General features: G+C 45.4%; 1 protein-coding gene across 1 annotated transcript in view; it reads right to left on the bottom strand.

Annotated features, from left to right (window-relative positions):
- kcnk10b (potassium channel, subfamily K, member 10b) overlaps window positions 1-10,970 on the bottom strand; it is a 29,099-nt gene extending 18,129 nt beyond the window's left edge. The window contains exons 1-2 of the mRNA XM_056295402.1: window positions 10,916-10,970; window positions 7,086-7,501 (exon numbers count right to left, since the gene is read on the bottom strand). Coding sequence (XP_056151377.1) covers window positions 7,086-7,501; window positions 10,916-10,970 — 471 coding nt within the window. The remainder of the gene's footprint in view (window positions 1-7,085; window positions 7,502-10,915) is intronic.
- Between the last annotated feature and the right edge of the window lie 10,209 nt (window positions 10,971-21,179).

Below are 21,179 nucleotides of genomic sequence, written 5' to 3' on the forward strand. Positions count from 1 at the left end.
CTCCCTACAAAACAGTAAAAAACAAGCAGCAATGTACCAAGACATCATAAAATCAAACAAAGCACCAATTATATAATAAGTTAATAGAACAGATAGGTAGAGAATCATCATCACTGCAAAAATCAATGTGGATGTAACCATTAAAGTCAGGCTCAAACTGAATATACCAGTTTGAAAAGGTACGTATTGAGACGGTGTTTAGTGCTGCTATGACCTTTATCTCATTTACTTTTTCTATAATGTGTGGGTGTTGCTGAATTCCAAGATATCTTGTTTACTGTATTACAATTATTATACAAGTTCATTAATTAAAGGTTTACTTCCAGACAGAATCCCATGGAGAGAAAACTTTTAGAGACTGAAAATTATGTTGTAGGTGGTGTTTTGTCCATGTACTGTAATTAAAATGCAAGCTAATTTTACAGACATGGAGCCCCAGGTTAGAGAGACGATGCAGCACCAGGGACATCACTATTCCCACATATAGGAGACAGCTGGGAATAGTGTGAGAAGGCTGGTACTTTTCCACTTAAATGTGGCATATGTTGTGACACATCAGCATCTAGGAAGCTCCATAATGAAGCCATACCATACCATTGCACTTCAGTGGTGGTGAAGAAGGTGGTTGCAAAAAGGTGAGCAAACAGATTCGCTGAGGTGCAGCAAAGCTATTTTTGGACTAGCAGCTCAAATCTGATTTTTGGTGTATCCAGATTGGAATCTGATTGCTTTTATTAAGTCAAGAGAGCACAAAAAACCCTATGAAACTAATTTTTGCAGATCAGATTCAAAGCACATTCATCGATGGTTTGAAATACAATTCAAATTGAATTTCAAAATCTCAGTCTGGCCACTCAAATTGGATTTCAAACTGTCCTTTAGAGCTCTTGCAATGCTTATGGCACTACATCTCTTGCTGTGCAGTGATGCCAGCTGTGACTATGGCCTGAAGAGCCAGAGGATACATCTTCGTTCTTCATAGTCTGCGGCTTTGCTGTTTTGGTTCAAGTTAGCATCTGTACGTTAATGATACTTGATCACACAAATCCGACCTGATCACTTGCAAATGACAATGTGTGTGGTCATCTATGGCTCCCCAGGTGAAGCCACCAACTGAACCGGAACCCTTGCCTCCCCCCCATATAGTTTGTAGGCAAGTTTGAGCCTTGAACAAAGGTTATAACCAACCTAGTATACCAAAACATGGAATACACCCACCAGTCCACTAAAGGATACCATGTCAGAATCATGTTTTGCCTTGCCTAAGCGTGAGATGCCTACATTTTGTTTGGCCTATTCATTTCTATTGACCTCCATCCATGTCACTTGACAGTCAAGTTCCCTTCTGCAAAAACAAAAATGGCTAACATTCCCTTTTATTCTCAGTGGAAAATGTAATATTTTAAGATAGTTTTGGTATTACAATGCATTTTGATAACATTTCTAGTGGTAAATGTGCATTTTATTTTCTGAAACCACATACTAGCTTGCATGTTGTTTGAATCGTTATCGTTGCATTGTGTAGTTATCTGAGCTTTTATGTTATTTGTGGTATTTTATGTAACTGTTTGATGATGTTCTTTCAATTAAAAAAAACCCATAGATTTAGATTCCTTCTTCTTCGTTGGCTTTCTAAGCACATGGGCAGTTTAGTAAAGCCATGAGGGGGCCAAAAAACATTTGGAAACTATAATAAAAAACAAAAAACATATAGGCCTAAATCTCCTTAAATACACTTCGAAGCCTTACATAACTCCTGCCAACATTGAACACAACCCCAAAACACGTTCTACAATATTTGATAAAATATCCTAAATAAATCAACATTTATATGCTTTTTTCCCCCTTCAAATAAACCATCTGAATGCAGTATAATTTAAGTTTTGGCTGCAGTAAATATTTGACATATTCTGTAGATGTATATTACAACCCTATTTACAACCCTATTTTGCAAACCGGAAGAACTACAACTATGGTGCTGATTTGTATCAAGCAGCATGGCGTGGGTCAAGGGAACAAACAAACAAAATAACTTTCATTTCATGTATTGGGCCTCCAAAGGGCTCTCTGAAACTAGACCCGTGCCAAGGCTGAACCCTTTGGAGGCCCAATACATGAAAGTTATTTTGTTTGTTTGTTTATATGTTTACTTGATTGTTTGTTTTTTTTAAATAAGTCACCTTTACATATTGCAACCCTGCTGACCATCCAGGGTATTACTACAGGCCTGAATTGCTTGATTTAGGGTTAGGTCTGAAAAGAAAGATCTTGCATTTCATCAGGAAAATTATGATTAGTTTTTATTTCGAACATGTTAAAATAACAAAATAAAATATATAGGCACCTATACAAAAACAAATGGAAATAACAGTGAACCTATTTTGCAAACTCTCTGTAACAACACAAGTAATAACCAGTTTATGTTCGAAAAGGGTGTATGATGAAGTAAATAACTTTTATGGTCCTACCTCTTTTTTTATACATTATCAATCAAATCAAAACAAAACAAAACTTTCAAAACAAAAGAAAGTGGGAAAAAAGAAAAGAAAGACCAATGCAGAGAAATAAAAATAAACAAAAACGCACAAGTCAAACAAGGCACCTTACACGTCATGTATCATGTCATGTTATTCCACTCCACCTCTTTGTTCATCCATCCTATATCTTTTCAATATGTTATTTTTAAATAGTTGTTTAAACTTACTTAATGATTTACACATCTTCGTTTCTTTTCTACAGTTGTTCCATAAATTAACTCCTTTGATGGTCATACAGTGAAGTTTTGCATTTGTCCCCACTAATTGTTTTTTGAACATATATATATATTCCTCTGAGATCATGTTTACTTTCCCTCATTTAGAACAATTTTTGGACACTGTTTGGTAACTGCTGATTTTTTACTCTGTACATGATTTGAATTGTTTTGAAGTAAACCAAATCCTTAAATTTTAGTGCTTTCAGTTTGATAAAGAGTGGGTTTGTAGGCTCTCTGTAAGTGGTTTTGTTTACAATTCTTATGGCTCTTTTTTGAAGGATGAAGATTGGATCTGTGTTTGTTTTGTATGTGTTCCCCGCCACTTCCACACTGTAGGTGATGTATGGAAGTATGAAGGAACGGTACAAGGTGCATAGTGCTGGTTGATGCAGGAGATCTTTGACTTTATATAGTATTGCAATTGACTTTGATATTTTTGCTTTACTATACATTATATGTGGCTTCCAACATAATTTATTGTCTAGTATTACTCCAAGAAATTTGATTTCTGCCACTTTCGATTTCTACATCATTTATCATGAGTGTCTTGTTTGAGTTTGTTGACCGATTCCCAAATATTATAAATGTCGTTTTGCTTAGATTTACTGTTAGTTTATTTGAATCAAACCAACTCTTTAGTTTCTTCAATTCATTTCCTACTGTATCCAAAAGTTGTCCCCACTGCAAAGTAAGTTTGTGTCATCTGCAGTGTTTTGGAAACCTACCTCATTTATATTATTAATGTACAAAATAAACAACAATGGCCCCAACACTGAGCCTTGAGGAACCCCACACGTAACCTTCATTAATTGTGATTTAATATTATTAATTTGCACGTATCTATTATTTAGGTAACTGGATGGTCAAGAAGGAGCTACTCCTCTGATTCCATATTTTTGTAGTTTTATTAATAATAAGTCATGGTCAACCGTATCAAATGCTTTATATATATATATATATATATATATATATATATATATATATATCTAAGACTACTCCTACAGCATATTCTTTAATTTCTATAGCAGTTGTTATCTCTTCCACAAAATCAATGAGTGCAAATGATGTAGTCCTATTAGTTCTAAATCCATATTGTTTTTCACAAAGTACATTATGTTTTGTGATAAAGTCATCCAACCTTGAATAGAATGTTTTTTCCCCCTAGTATTTTAGAGAATTGTGAGAGCAAAGAAACAGGTCTGTAATTTGAGAGTATGTGTCCATCACCAGCCTTGTATATGGGATGACTTTAGCTGTTTCCATTTTACATGGACAAACACCAGTTTTTAGAGATTGGTTGCATATATATGTAAGATGTTTCACCACACACTCAATATCTTTAACCAGCGACATTTCAATACCATTGCAGTCTGTTGACGTCTTGTCAATAATTTCTTTTTCGTCTGTTCCTTTTAAAGACAAATATTATTTTACCTGTACATCTTTACTTGCCACATCATTTCTACAGCCTGTGCTTGCAATCTGCACCTACCAGCATTTGCTGGTAGGTGCAGGTGAAAGTTTGTCGACAATTCTGTGCATGACATTAACATTTATCCATGGTAAATCTTGCAGGCATTGCAAAAATATGCAATTGTCAATAGCACACGCCAACAAACCGGAAACTGGTCTGACCGCTGCAGTAGAAACCGGAAGTCAGTGGACTACAGTTATGCACAGACTTATTGTCTTCTGATATAAAGAAGTATGCTAAGCTAAAAACAGTGAGAAGGAGTTGAGGCTCCGGCATTTTTGTTCGTTTTAGAAGTGTAAATTTGATAATGGTGACAAAAACAGGGTGCACAAGACCTAGCATTAATTTCATGCACTATTCATAATGATCAAGGACTGTATGTAAATAATCGACATAATATTACATAATAATCGGTAAATCTGTATATTAATAAAATCACATTTATTCACAAGTTACATACATTTCAACAGAATAAGTTTTGTAATTGTATCAGGTTTTGTTTCAATATATATTCAATATTTTCTTTCAGTAGTGTCTCTGTGGACTATGAGTTTTGCGTATGACATTGTGATCTGTAGCGAGAGTAGGGTGCAGGTTGAGGGGAGCCTGGAGAGGTGGAAGTATGCACTGGAGAGAAGAGGAATGAAAGTCAGTAGGAGCAAGACGGAATACCTATGCATGAATGAGAGGGAGGACAGTGGAATGGCGAAGATGCAAGGAGTAGAGGTGACAAAGGCATACAAGTTTAAATACTTGGGGTCAACTGTCCAAAGTAACGGGGAGTGCAGTATAGAGGTGAAGAAGAGAGTGCAGGCAGGGTGCAGTGAGTGGAAAAGTGTGTCAGGAGTGATTTGCGACAGAAGGGTACCAGCAAGAATTAAAGGGAAGGTTTACAAGATGGTTGTGAGACCAGTGGCACTGACGAAAAGACAGGAGGTGGAGCTGGAGGTGGCAGAGTTGAAGATGCTAAGATTTTCATTGGGAGTGATGAAGAAGGACAGGATTAGGAGTGAGTATGTTAGAGGGACAGCTCAAGTCGGACTGTTTGGAAACAAAGCAAGAGAGGCAAGATTGGGGTGGCTTGGACATGTGTGGAGGAGAGACGCTGTGTATATTGGGAGAAGGATGCTGAATATGGAGCTGCCAGAGAAGAAGAAAAGAGGAAGGCCAAAGAGGAGGTTTATGGATGTGGTGAGGGAGGACATGCAGGTGGCTGGTGTGACAGAGAAAGATACAGAGGACAAGAAGAAATGGAAACGGATGATCCACTGTGGCGACCCCTAACAGGAGCAGCCGAAAGTAATAATAGTAGTGTAAAGTTTCCACAGTAGCAGCAGCCGCTATCCGAGGTGTTTACGTTACCAGGGTAACACACAGAGAAAGTGATGTCTGCATCGGAGATGTTGCAAGGTCTTCCGAATGGGGGAATTTTGTCGAGGGAAGTTCTCTTATTAATGACATTCCCTGAGCAAAGAGCAGGGAGTAGGGAGTACTGTTTATGTACACTGTGGAACGGAATGCAGCTAATGATTCAAACAACATGCAAGCTACATGGTTTCCACTGCAGCAGCATCCATTGCAATCACCATAGCGACAATAGAAAATGGTGCATTCCACCATTTGTCTGGCGAGACCTGACAGAATCTTCATAATAATTAACAAACTAACAACCATATTGAATGAAGATTATGAAAATGAAATGCATATTTCTCACTAGAAATGCTATCAAAATGCATTTTATTTTAAACTATGTTAAATTATTGCATTTTTCACTGAGAATAAAAGGAATGTCAGCCATTTGTGTTTTGCAGGGGGGAAACACTTGACAGTCACGTCATGTGGATGCAGGCCAAAAGAAAAGAATATAATAGGCAAAAAAAAAAGTGGGCATCTCACGCCTAGGTGAGGCAAAATGTGACACTGACACAATGTCCTTTAATGGACCGATGGGTGTATTACACGCTTTGGCGCAAAACTGCATTGTTTTAATGACTGAACTGTTTTTATTCAAGGATAAACATCTTCAGAAAACTGTTTGCCCTTCCCTCTCTGGATACCTATGTTATGTAACAAAGAGTGTTGGTCAACAACTGCACAAACAACCATGTAAGGTACAGTGTAGTAGTTATTAGTAACAGATCTGAAATGTCACTTGGTATTATGGGTAGCCGCATCTCTATGGAGACCTGAAGGCATAACTGTGCTTCCTGCTGAAGGACTAGGTTGCCTTTAAGTCTTCCGTTGACATTTGGCCATCAACAGCTGTATAGCACACAGTCAGCTACCATGGGGGCAAACAGTAGAGTGTGTATGCTCTGTTGAATCTTCTCAGAGATGGCTATAAATTCCATTAAATGACTCATCAACTCCACGGGAGGAGCCTTAACGGCCATCTGACGTTAATGAATGATACAGTATATGGAGGTCACCATGCTTTTAACAAGAAGTTGAATCGACCGTCACAGTTTTGTGAAAAGAAGTCAGATATTTTGAAGTTAGAGCTTTCAGCATAATTTGCCAATGGTCCCTTAAAAGGTTCAAATAACGATTGGTGGCATGACACCATAAATTTCATTTGTATGCCATAGATTTCATGTACTATGTGGTGTAGAAATTTCATGACAATATGTCATAATTTAAATGCCCTCATTCCAAAATGCAATAAATCCATTTAAAAAGTCAAATGACAATTGAATTAAATTAAACCACAATGAATTGCCCTAATAGCCCCATCTATTTTGACCACCTCAATGACTACTAAAATGTGTGATCTTCAATCTATCAAACCACATGAATCGCAACATTATTTTTTCATACTTGCACTCCAATGGCTCATCTTCACCTCTGCAGACTCACCTTGAGGAGGGCCTCCAGCTCATCAGGAGTGACACAGGGGTGCCGCTGCAGGAAGGATGCTTTCTCCATGGTGATGCTGGTCTTCTGGTCATTCTCAAATGGCTGTTCCAGAGCCCTGAATGCTAGCCCTCCGCACACCAGGTAAACCACCACCACTATGAACACAGCCAGCACCGTCTTCCACTTCATCACAGAGTGAAGCACTGCTACCGAGCCGTCGCAGCTGGCATCCATGCTGGCCACCATGCTGGCAGATCGGGAGGAGATGGAGAGGCGTGGCAGCGGGCAATGGCCATTGGCCTTCGGGTCGCAGCCCATGGGGTTCTGCATGGTTGCTACGCTGGCCTGGACCAGACTTGACTTGGCTACGCCAGCCTGGACCTTCTTGGGAGGGACCAAGTTTGTCTGGACCGCCACTAGAAAGACAACATAGAAAAAGGAGAAGGTGAGGATTGATTATTTGTTTTTGCTTTTCCTTCTATCTCTGTGCTGGAAGATATTTCATGACAGAAAAAAACAATTTTATAAGAGTGATTGTGATGGCTGGAGGTGAAGGAAAATTGGCTCACACCACTAATTGACTGCCACCTCTCACCTTCTGGCTCAAAAGACTGAGGTCATCTTTTAAAGTTCAGGCACAGACAGAAAGTAAAAGACACGATAAAAGAGAAATCAGCTATTATCAATCTGTTACCGTCAGCGGTCTTTCAGCATTTATAAACCTATGGAATTATAATAAAGGACAACTTTGTCACTGACTAGTGCTCATAGATTGAGTACACTGAACATCCAATAATGTTTATAAAGCTCGAAGTGAGCCTTTAGTCCTTGTTTGTGATATGGATCTTGGCGAGCTTTCTTCTGCAGACTCAGCAAAAAAAGTTCTGCAGACATGCTAAACAGGATGCAGAGATGACTACATCCCAGAAAACTAACAATAAAAGCCATTAGTCCTATGATCTGGTCCCCAGTTTGCAGCTTGAGGGGAGTATTATAACTCCCTGCCTGCCTGCATCACTGATAATAAGCTAATTTGGCAATTAATATGACAAAAAAAATGTCTTTACCCCCCTCTATTTTTCTCGTTCTCTTTATCTCTCTCTCAATACCTATCTATCATTCTATCCATATACAGTAGTGTAAACAATGGCCCATTCTGGCATGTAGCCCATTCTAAAACAGCCTATTACTGATATTGAATACACATGCGCGTGCGCACAAAATTTTAGCATTAAACTGTTTTATGTATGCATGTGTGTGTATAGCTAAGTGTATGTGTGTACGCACACATGCACTCATGCACTTATGAACCATTTCGTTCCATTTCTCACAACACAACTGCAGGGGCATTGTTATGTTTTGGTACAAAAAGATAGGTGCTTGTTCAAGTCCCAATGATACACAACACCTACAACAAAACTCTAACAATACTGCCAAAATATGAGGGGAAACATTTAGTCATTACATTTTCCAGGAAAACAGAATTCAATTTCTTTAATAGGCTATATGGGACTGGGATGAGTGCCAGCTTCTGAATTGCCTGAATAATAAATGCATGCATGCTAGAAGGGGTCAACCAAGGTGGCGGACAGCGCCAAGGAGGCAGCCATTGTTAGATCCTTTAATGTATATAAAGCATTGTATAAGCTATTCAGCGCTCAATGCTTCACCCCTAAGGGCCCCCAGCACTCTCCAAAACGAGAATATTCACCGACTGAGAGCAGTGGGAGGGGCCTGTGGCTGGCAATGATGCAATCCCTTATGGTCAAAATTCAGAAAGAGAAAATTATTATGGGAAGGCACTCTTTTGTTTTATGAGTACGTTTCAGATTTGTTAGACGATGAGCAGATACACAGACACACAAAAGCGCGCGCACACACACACACACACACACACACACACACACACACACACACACACACACACACACACACACACACAAGCAACTATCGCCACCAAGATGAGTCAAGGACATCAAGGAAATCTCTCACCCTTTTCTTGGGGGGGGTTATAAATCTTGTTAGTCAAACCTTTGGCATAAATCATGACTGAATCAATTACAGAAAACTGATGTCACAATTGTAAAAGGATTCCACTCTGGCACTTTGCATTTCTATGTGATTATGGGCTATTTTTGGAGCATGAGATGGGTTTGACAATGCACTGGAAAAAATGGGTTAAGAAGAAATTTACGATGGGATGTAGCTGAAGTCTCTGTCTCTATTGTAATATCTTGCGCTGTATTTTCTGCAGTGATTTTGATGGACATTTAAGAACATCAGCTGATACAGCTCTTTCCCATTGCAAATGCAAATTAGGTCAAGTTTATAACTAGCCTGGCAAAGCCATTAATTGCTTTTCATCTAAACTTGTCATCAAGTAAGAATGAATAGATCAGCCTCATGCAGACTTGCACATTTTTATACATGGTGGAGACCCCTCCCCTCAAACACAACTGCAGAGGTGGTCAAAGAACCATATCTCAACTATGTCTGTGTTTGATGTTAAACAAATTGCCAGATTTTAACATAATGATTTATTGTTCATTCAAAACCAAAGGCATGTCAACAAGGTTCTATGTTCAATTTTCCATTTAAATTTTTTTTTTCTAGACGTGTGGCTGTAATCTCGAAGAGTATTCAACCCACTTTAGCTGCTTTGTATTGATTTTTGCAAATTGCATCAGGCCTTTTTAGAAACCATTGCTTTTTATTGCAGACATCTAGAGAGGCATCTCTGGCCATGCCAAAGTAATTCCTTAGTGCTCCTCACTGGAAACTTTTAAGTTCATGACAGGAAAATGTTTCTCTGTTCATTAAGGACACACATTGTGTGGATGCTGCTGGTCACTATGATGATGATGAGGAGGAGGAGGAGGAGGAGAAATCAAGAGAAGTCACGTAATTGTTTGCAGCTCATGTTGAACAAAAGTGTTAAATCTCATATCGTTAACTTCAGTCGCTACAGCATAGGTGTGCTCCCCTACACCTGTTTTTTCCAAACACTGGCTGCCAATGGCGTAACACATGGTACCCCGAAAAGAGTATTAGTATATCTGCCGCTTGCCTGCAGAGGGCGAATGAATAACGGAAACAAAATTCCAAAACTGAATCTTGAAATGACCACAGGAAGTTGAATCAGTTCATCTGGACACAACGTTTATGAAGTTACGCTTCATCACTCATCTAAGTGACCTTTTCAGTCAACCGACTGCAGGTACCCCCACCCTGATAAACAACACAGTGGAATAACGACCGAAAACAACGATCGGTTTCATTTGCAAGTTGCAGCGACTTTCCAGAAATGATGTGCACAAATTTAAATTCCGGTTGGCTCAGTTGTGGCTCTTCGCCCAGTTGTCCCTCATGGTCCTATAGGGGGAAAGGGGAGGTGTGCATCTCTCCAGCTGCACCTTCCCCCTGACGAACCCTCCCCCCCTGCACCTTCCCTTGCCGAGGGGTGCCCCCTCCCCCGGGCGCCCCCCCCCATACAGTACTGCCTATCGCAGCAGCGCACAGAAGAGAAACCGCTTTGTCCCTGTTTACAGACCCATCTTTACGCTGAAGCATATTAATGAAGGAAATTCGCTGCAAAATGAGCACAATCACTTAAGTGAAATAAAAAAAAATGGATGGTTTAAAAAAAAAATCGGAGCGGGTTTTACATCAAGGCAGCTTTTGTGGTAAATGTGCGAGGCGCGGACGGGTTCGAGAGAACCGCACTGACGGAACTGAGAAGTCCGCTCACAGTTTGAGAGGCTGATGATGCCTCTCTGCTCGATTAGTGACCCTGGCATTACACACAGCTGCGTGGTATTTAAGGTACCAACCTTGTTCGGGGTCCCAATTAACTTGTTTCCTCGGGGTGTCCAGCGGAAATTTCATCGCCGTTGTTCTCGAGCACCTCGGGTTACGAAGGAACACTGTTAATCGGCGACGACGGGAAACGGAGGGAACTCTACAATCCGCCGCCCGTGATATCCTCAAACCTGCGGCACGATTTCATCTCTCGAGCAGCGAAATCAACTCGGACGGAGTAAAGCGACGTGAAAAGCGCATTGTCTGCTTTGGCCGCTCCTCCTCGCAGCCTCGCACCAGCGCCTATGCACAGTATTCGCTTAATTGTTAATTTGGTACTGATGAGAGGCCCGCGCTACATCACATCACCCCGCAAAATCGGCGGTCTAGTCCAGAAACGGAGGTGGAGTGTGGAAAACAATCAACTTTACGCACGCAATCCCAGATGAAGGCTTGCATGCCCTCTTTTATCAGTGCCCCCCCCCCCCACCATCATCATCCCCATCCCCAGCTTGCCTTTCGATTAGCCTAACTCAGCAACTTGTGATAGGTAGAGCTACATGCAATCTTCCTCTGTATATCGACGTGGTCTCTCTAATCCGCATGTGTAGAAGAGGAAAAATGGATACTCACTCTTGAACAGAGATCTCTCCCGAAACTATCCCCTCATCGACTGGCAACCAGCGCCCGAGCACATGGCGCGGGACTGGAAGTCGCTATGCCTAGTCAATGGCAGACTTAACCCATTACATCATTCACATCTATGGGAAACTATGCATTATTTATAAAAACAGAAGACGGTTACAGCTCCCATCCAGTGAGACCTTCTGCACGGTGTGCGTCACCACTGCCACCGTGTAGACGCAAGTGCCAGATCTTAAAGTGTAGGATGGTATTTTCAGCAGATATCAAGAACACACTATTGTACCCTCGCATCTTTTCAGTGGCTCAGTAACTCTGCGTGGGAATGTTTAGCATGCCAAGACGTTAGATATATAGCAATCTACACACCTGTTTCAACTCCGTATGATAAATAACACGTTGGAACTGACCAAACTGACAGACTCTGTTCATTTATTTTTTTATTTCATTTTTCTTACATGGACACCATAAATAAAGGTCCTGCTGCGTATTGTGGGGCAGATTGCCCAACTCTATTCTACTCGACTGATGGTAAAACAGGCGGCGTAAGATAAGATGCATGTATGTTATCGGTGTATTTGAAGTTATCGCTGTGCTGTGTAGTCTTGACATAGTATATAGAAGCTATCAGGACATGTAGGTGAAGGGAAGGGTTGATGTCGACAAGCTGATCAACAAGAAAACGACTCCTTCTAAATTATCAACTAATATTAAGCTGAATCATTAGGGCGTGAGGCTTTACCAGGCCAGTAACTTAAGTCCATGTTATGAAAAACAAAATCACCTCATCAGGGTCTTGAATACAATACCAAACTATCACACTATAAATTCATGTTCATGTTTCGTCCATAGCCTGTCCATCTCATCTGTGAGTTTTTGTCAAATGGTTGTAAAGTTAATTACAGTACCTAAGGTTTATCAATCAATCAAGGAAAACTCTTATTAGCAAGATGCTAATAAAAGAGTGTTCATAAAAGAATGTTCCTATGAGGGAAGTTGGCTCAGTTTGATCAGATTTTCTGTGTCGTTATTTCGGTCATTTTGTAACAACCTCGCATTACTGAATGGTGGGAAATGTTGACAGTCGGGGCTTTGATGCGAGAACGCGCACACAGTACACTGGCCATTCACATCTGTCAGAAACAACACGTCGACCATCTCATACTCGGGATTCGTAAATTTAGCGCTGAAGGAAGGGTCGGCTTTGACGACCATTCCTGCCATTCTTGGCTGGAAAAAAATATATTATACTAAATCTCTCACTTTATTATTCTTACTGATGTCTTTTTACTTTCACTTACTACATATTTTATCCATAGGCAGAGTTTGACATGTGCTCTGGGGAGGGGGGGCAAACATTTCTTAACTGACGTCAGTACACAGTCCAACTATTGCGTGTCATTACAATTTGACTGATTTGATAATATTGTAGCGAATTCGGGGGACAACGCAACCACAGGAAGTGCCGCGGCCGGGAAGCGAACCCGTATCGCCCGCACCACAGGAGACATCGCTAACCGCTCGACTAAAGGGTCAGACCCGCAAGCCAGCGTGTCTTCTTATTCATGCACGTTACACTACCGCCCTCCTTCGGGAAGCGCGTCCCCGCGCTTAAACATATCAGCTCCTTCACGCCTCAGGGCGCATACGCTTCCGATGGCCTTACGGTCGCTCCATCCCACTTCTGACACCAATGTAGCGAATTCGGGGGACAACGCAACCACAGGCGCTGCCGCGGCCGGGAAGCGAAGCTGTATCGCCCGCACCGCAGAAGACATCGCTAACCGCTCGACTAAAGGGTCAGACTCGCCAGCCACCGTGTCTACTAATCCATGCACGTTACAATATAATAATTTCGTGTGTGTGTGTGTGTGTGTGTGTGTGTGTGTGTGTGTGTGTGTGTGTGTGTGTGTGTGTGTGTGTGTGTGTGTGTGTGTGTGTGTGTGTGTGTGTGTGTGTCAGCCCTGTGATGGCCTGGCGGCCTGTCCAGGGTGTCTGCCACCCAATGACTGCTGGGATAGGCTCCAGTGTCCCCGCGACCCTGACAGCAGGATAAGCGTTTTGGATAACGGATGGATGGACGGTGTTACGTATACATACAGTAACACAGGAACGGCGTTGTGGGTGGGACTAACGGGCCTGGGCCCACCCACTCGTACAGCTGGCCCATCCTAAATGACTGGGAGACCATACTTTTCCTAACTTTTAAAAGTTGTAAAAGAGTTTAATCCCGGGTTTCGGTACCCATCCCCTGGGGCGTTTCCAGGATTTGAGGACATTCAGGGCTTAGCCCGGACTTCTGTAGGGGGGTCCGGGGGGATCTTCCGCCGGAATTTTTTTTTTAATATATATAAACAAGCTCTATTTTGATGCTTTTTAAATGCATTCTAGCACCTTATTTACGTTCAAAGTACTTGTCTTAATCATTGAAAAATTGAAATGTGTACATCAAAAACTGTTGTTCACTCTCCAGATTAATTATTAAATGTGATGTTAAAAATATTAGTAGTTGTTAGTAATTAGTATATTAGTATTAGTATTGAGTAGAAGCAGAATACTTCACAACTGCTATCATTAAACATTTATTGACATGCTACAGTACCAGACTAGAGAAGAAAAAAAAGTTAAATGTAAAGAGGAGCTGGGTCTCCAGGGAATCTGGTGGTTAGTTTGCTCAAGGTGCAGATGTGTGTCCCGATTAGAGAACTTCCCCAGTTATGGGGGTAGCTTTCAGCTTAGCTTTCGGTGGATTGAAACAAAACTTGATCTGCAGTTCTGCCAACTGCTCTTTCAGGTGAGGAACCATGGCCTCGAAGGCCTCACGTAGCTCTCGGGCTCCTCCAACGAAGTTTGTCCCATTGTCAGGGAGGTGCTCAAAGGGTTTGCCTCTTCTGGCGATGAAGCGTCGCAGAGACATCAAAAAGGCGTCGGCATCGAGACTCTCTTGGAGGTCTAGGTGCACATATCGAGTCGTCATGCATTTATAGATGATCCCCCATCACTTCTCCATTCAATGTCCAATCTTCACAATAAAGGGCCCAAAACAATCCACATCGGTTCACTAAAAGGGTGGCTTACACAGGCGCAGATGAGCTGGTGGTAAATCTGCCATCTTAGGTACAGAAGGATTGTCACTGCATACAGGTGCTCTGATACCTCTTTATTGCTCCCCTCCCCCCACAGGATCCAAAACCAGCAACTCAGTTCAGCTAGCACTCTCTCTGGTCCAGGATGAAGGAGAGTCTCATCGAAGTCCTGGATGATTAGCTTAGTCAGAAGATGTTTAGTTTAGTCAGAGGATGTTTGGGATCTAGCACGATCGGGTGGATAGAATCTGACTTTAGCTGCTCAGCTCTTCGCAGTCTCCCTCCAACTCTAATGAGTCCTGTCTCCCTCTCGTACGCAGGAGATAATGAGCCCAAACGACTGTTGGTCATAAGGGATCGATTAGACATGAGCACCTTGACCTTGTCTGGGAATGACTCCTACTGCACCTGCTTTAGAAGAAGGTTCTCTGCTTTGATGTAGTCCGCTGCTTCACTAGGTGAGCTAGAACTTAGATCGGCTGCCCCATGTAGGGATCGTGTTGTTGCCTGCATGAGGTCCTTCCATGTGAAGAATGTGTTGACATGAGGGAGTTGAGGGCAGGGATTGACAGTCACATGTCCACAGAAAGCTGATTTCTTGAAGAGCTCAACAGTTGGTGAGACTGTTGTTATGAAAAGTCACTGCTTTTGAAAAGACACTTGGGTGCTGGAATTTGTTCAATGCTGGTGGGGCCTTGAAGAGACCAGCCAAGCTTGGTATGGAATGCAATGGGTCCACCTTGTGGGCCCAGATGCACCGGCTCTATAGGTGTCAGCAGATGAGGCATGTCGGACCTGATAAGCAGCAGAGGTTGGGCGTGGTCCACAGAAGGTAAAGATAAGTTACGGAGGTGTTTGTATCACTACTGGAGAGTCGTCACTGGATAGGGGTGTTTGGAGAAACCCAGGTTATCAGATGTGAATGCTTATATATGATACTTCTTGGTTTCAGCAGGGAAGCCACATGAAAGGTTAACTGAAGCACCTTGGAGTTGCACTACATCTTGGCAAATGGCCCAGAGGGTGAGCGTTTCAGGCACTGAGGTGAGGTTCAGGTGTTGTACAGCTTATGGCAGGATGATGCGTCACTCACAGCCGTTATCGAGTACAGCATATGTCTCCAGTACGTGGCCTCCATCGTGAAGAAGGACTTTCACAACCTTCAGCATCACTTTTGGGGACCTGTTCAGTCCATCTAAGTACACCCTTGTAGTGGGAGCAGTCACCATGAGCACACTCTTCTGGGTTTGCTGGACTGCATCATGCTGTACCGTCAGGTGTTGCTCTTTGCAGGAGATGCAGGGTCGCTTGAGGGTACAAGTGTCAGGCTTGCTAGATCGTCCACACTTCCAACACCGCTATCCATCCGTTATCCACTTCGCAATCTGTCCTGTGTTCAGTTTCTTGAACTCTGAGCAAGCGTTCAGGAAATTGTCTTCATTGTCGTAGTGAGGACAGTATGGTTTCGGTTTGTGTGAGGACTTGATTTGTGGAGACCGTCCTTTGGAGCTTTGGTTGTCACTAGCAGTGAGGAAAAATGCAGTAGGTTCTCCTTTGGGTATTTCTTTATTGGCTTGGGAGCTTCATGGTTGTAGAGAGCTGCAGCAGTGCCTGCTATGCGCTCTGCCTGGGATTTCATCTGTAGCCAGGACTCCAAGTCAGGTACGGTTTAGGTTTGGTCTGTGCCTGTCCGAAGGATACCTTTATTCAGGCAGTGCTCTACAAATCCATCGTGGTAGCTTGAATGCATCTTGCTTAATAGTTGGTCGACATGAGATCCACATCTTAATTCATAGCCGTTCTGTGCCTCCAGAGTCTTAAGCATGCCTACTAGCGATTGGATAGACAAAGTGAAGGTGTCAAATGCTTCTGAGTCTCCGAACTTATGGGCAGGAGCATTCAGAATGGCGCCCAGTTCACTTTTGACAAGCTATCAGGGTTGGCCGTACTTGTCCTGTAGAGCTTGTATGGCCATGGTGTATGGCCTTGGATCATGCATATAGGCTTTGGCGAGCTGGAGATCACTAGGTAGTTTCAGGCGTCCAAGGAGCACTAGATACTTGTATTGTTCATTCAGGTGCCGATGACTATTTAACAAGTTGTCGAGAGCCATCTTAAGTAATGCAAAGTCACTCTCTTTGCCGCTGTCAAAAAGGGGGACCATCGGCTTTGGAATGCTGTAGGACGAGGCGATGAACAGATCCGTACCAGCTACCTGTGTTTGATCTGGGTTGGACTGCACCCAGGCTGGAGTGGTGGATAATGCTGCTTGATTGGGGTAGGCAAAGGCTGCATCAGGTTGGTAATGCTGCGATGGATGAACTGGATAGGGTGCAGCAGGCGTAGGAGCAGGGTGGTAGCTCACAGGTGCTATATTAGCAGACAGGGATGCTGGAAGCAGAGTCGCACATAGTGCTGGAGGCGGGGCTAGGAACGCTGGAGGAGGAGCTACAGTACTGGAGGAGGAGCTACAGTAGTGCCGGAGGTGGGCCCAAGGACGCTGGAGGAGGAGCCGCACCAATGTCTGTGTTCCGTCGGTGGAAGAGGTCTGCCGTTGTCAGGTAATGATAACCGGGAGGAGAATGGCATAGGGTCTGCCTTTCAGTCGTCTGATGGGGATGGTGAAGCTCTGGCGCCATCGGGGTCCTGTATTTTCTCTTTAAGGAGAGAAGTGACAAGCTTAGCTATCTCTAGCTCATTTTCTCTTCTTTAGCTGTCGCCGTCGTTCCAGTTGTCTGGTTGATGATTATCGGGCTCTATGGCCCTCGTCTTGAAACTGTTGCGCCTGTCTGGCTTGAGTGTGGAGTCGTTCACATTCAATATCGGCTTGTTGGTCCTCTTCCTGTTGCCGTTGTAACTCCTTGAGCTCCATCTGCTTAACTTGCTCTTGGAGAAGGGCCGTTTGTAGCTCGGTCAGAACAAGTTGCTTTACGCATAGCAATAAACAGAGGTTTTATAGGTGGACAGCGAAAACAGTAGAGGGAAAATATCGCCGTCTTAAGATCAACCACACATACGAAAACTGAACTAGACTTCACGTCACCGGATCGTAATACGGCAGCCGGTGCGATCTACTGAAATGCACTCTGGCTTGTTGCCGACTTCCACGACAAAGTGCTTGTTTCCAGTCTCCAGGATTCGAAACGGCCCGTTGTAGGGAGGCTGCAGGGGTCCACGGTGGGCGTCGTGGCGGATGAAAACATTCTGCCGACTGGAGAATTGCGGGGATGTGAGAATGTGGGAGGCCGTGTTGCGAAGTGGGGACCGGTGAGAATGCTCTGGCGTTATCCAGGAGCGTGGCCCGTTGATGGGCTGCAGAATAGGGAGCTGTGGTGTTGGGGACGAAATCCCCTGGGACCCGCAGCGGCTGTCCGTAAACCAGTTCAGCGGACGAGGACTGGCGATCCTCCTTAGGGGCGGTCCTGGGGCCCAGCATGACCCACGGGAGCCTGTCGACCCAGCTGCTATCCTTGAGGCTGGCCCGAAGATCGGCCTTCATAGAGCGATGAAACCACTCGCACAACCCATTGGCCTGCGGGTGGTACGCGGTGGAGCTTCACCCCTATGCTCTCTGCGACTGTGTTCCAGAGCTCAGACACAAACTGTGAGCCCCGGTCAGAGGAGCGGTCAGATGGGGTGCCTAACTGGGCGACCCAGGTCCCGATGAACGCCCGGGCTATGTCGGTGGACGTCGTCGATGACAGTGGGACAGCTTCTGGCCATCGAGTGATCCTGTCCATCATGGTGAGGAGGTAAGTAAAACCGTGGGAGGGGGGCAGGGGGCCCCACTAGGTCCACGTTTACGTGGTTGAACCTCCTGGGAACTGTGCCAGGGGGGCTCTGGTGTGGTGTACTTTAGAGCGCTGACACCCCACTCAGGTGTCAGCCCAGTCTCTCGTGTCTTTTTTGAGCCCGTGCCAGACAAACTTGGCTGCCACTAGTCTTTGAGACGGCTTTTTGCCAGGGCGGGTGTGGCCATGGACAGCGTTGAAAACACTTCGCCTCCAGCCAGTGGGAATGACAGACCGGGGCCGACCCGTGGAGACGTCGCATAGGAAAGTGGTGCCAGCATCGTCGAAAGCCACACCCTCTAACTGCAGCCCTGTGACAGCCGTCATGGAAGCCTGCAGGTCCGGGTCGGCGGTCTGGTCAGCTGCCATGCGGGTATTAAGTTTAGAAATCACGTCAGGACACAGTGCTGTCGCTCGACACAACCTCTCCGTGGCATTCTTTATTTAGACTGACACAGCATCAAAGGCAGACCCGATCAAACAACCCAGAGCCCGCAGGCATCACCAATCGATCCCAGCACAATAGAACAGCACCAAATCAAATGCAGCACTGTCGATGTGTGCGTACATAACATTCCCCCCCCCCCGGCAGGATTTCAAACATGAAAGGTTGACACAAAGTCCTCTAGGTGGCCAGGGCGTAAACGTGTGCGAACAGGTCGCGGGGCGGCCTGAGGCTGGGCAGGCCGAGGTGGGGAGGGAGATGGCAGGGGAAGCTGAGGCCCAGGAATGTCTGGGGCCCGTGTAGGAGCTGCATGAAGCCCCGGGGCGTCTCGCCATGCTGAGGGAATGGCTATGGTTGTGTCACCAGCTGTGTGTGGCGGAGCTGACACCTTCCGTAGACGACTGGAGTGCCACCGAGTGCCATCGCTGAGGAGGTAAGTGGCTGGGCCCAGCTGACGGGTGACTTGGAGAGGAGAGGACCAGTATGAAGCCATTTTATTGTCCCTGTGGGGCCTGCGGACCCTGACCCAGTCTGACACATTGATGTCTGGCACCCTGGTTCGTTTTGACTGGTCAAACCGTTGCTTCATCCGCGTCTGCTGACGAGTGACTGAGGCTCTGACCCCAGAGGGAGGTGCCTGAGGTGTGGAGGGGCGGAGCCTGTCAAGGGGCATGCACAGTTCCCGGCCTAGCATGAGAGAGGCTGGGGAGACGCCTGTGGTCGAGTGCTGTGTGGCCCGATAGTGTAGCAGAGTGTGACGGATGGCCTGCGTGAAAGAGCACCCTTGGGCCATGTGTGCTCTGAGGCCGTTCTTCAGTGACTGGTGAAAACGTTCAACGCCGCCATTGGCCTGGGGGTGGTAGTACGCAGTGCGTATATGACGGATGCCCTTGCTTTCGAGATAAGCAGTGAACTCAGCAGAGACCAGCTGAGGGCCGTTGTCAGTGGTGATGGCCTTTGGGAGGCCCCAGCGAGAGAAAAGAGAGTCCAGGAAGTCGATGATGATCTGTGAGGTCACAGTGCCGGAAGTGGTGAGTTCAGGCCATTTTGAGTGTAGATCGTAGGCGACCACCATGAAGCGTTGGTGGTGGGGAACTCCATGGATCTCACCACAAATGTCCAACTGCAGGTGTTCCCAGGGCTGAGAGGGCCAGGCGAGAGGTTGCAGGGGTGGGGGAGCCTGGTGGCCGGTCTTGCCACTCACAAGGCAGGCAGAACAGTCCTTCACCAGAGCCTCAATATCTCTGTCTATCCCCGGCCACCACACCAGGTCTCGGCAGCGCTGTTTCAGTTTCACAATGCCCAGGTGGCCTTCATGCGCCGTATTCAAAACACGTGCACGGAGAGCAGCTGGGACCACTGTGCAAAACCCACGTGCCACGCAGGTGTCGTTCCAGCAGGAGAGCTCCTGTCTGACTCGGGCGAACGCAGCCAGCTCCTCTGGGACCTTGTGAGGCCAGCCGTTCTGGATGTAGGTGCGGAGCTGGGAGAGGACAGGGTCCTGTTCGGAGGCTGCCCTCAGCTCCTGCAGAGAGACAGTGGCCTGGAGGGGTGTGTGTAGCATTTGGACAATGTCCTTTTCCACACAGTCAGTGTCCGTCTGTGGAGCTGGGGTGGAGACAGAGCGAGAGAGCAGGTCGGCGACAACATTGTCTCTGCCTGGGGTGAACTGCAGGCTGAAGTTGTACTGGCGGAGGCGGTCAGACCAGCGGTGCAGCCTCAGGGGTTTGTGGCCTGTCCCAGATGTGGACAGCAGCGCTGTCAGGGCCTGGTGATCTGTCCTGAGGGTGAAGGAGCGGCCATAGAGGTAGAGGTGCCACCTTTCACAAGCCCAGATACAGGCTAACGCCTCACGCTCACCCACGGAGTACCGCTGCTCGGTCAGGTTGAGGGCACGGGAGGCGAAGGCAATGGGCTTCTCCACACCGTTCTGGGTTTGAGACAGCACGGCCCCTATCGCTGTGGCTGATGCGTCACAGGTCACAAAGGTGGAGCTGGAGATGTTGAAGTGAGCCAACACTGGTGGTGAAGTCAGTTGAGTCTTGAGATCACGCACAGCGTCACTGCATGCCTTTGACCACACCCATGGCTCGTCCTTACACAGCAGCTGGCGCAGGGGGGCTGTGGTCGCAGAGTACTGGGGAAGAAACCTCAGGTAGTAACTTGTCATACCCAGGAAGGAGGCGACCTGGGCGGCCGAGCTGGGCTCAGGGATGGCCTGAATGGCGTCCACGTTGGATTGTAGTGGAGTTACACCGCTCGCTGACAGCCGGAACCCCACGAAGTCGATGGCTGGCACAGAGAGGACACATTTCTCAGCATTGAGAGTTAG

The sequence above is a fragment of the Lampris incognitus genome, chromosome 16, assembly GCF_029633865.1.
Source record: "Lampris incognitus isolate fLamInc1 chromosome 16, fLamInc1.hap2, whole genome shotgun sequence".
NCBI lineage: Eukaryota > Metazoa > Chordata > Actinopteri > Lampriformes > Lampridae > Lampris > Lampris incognitus.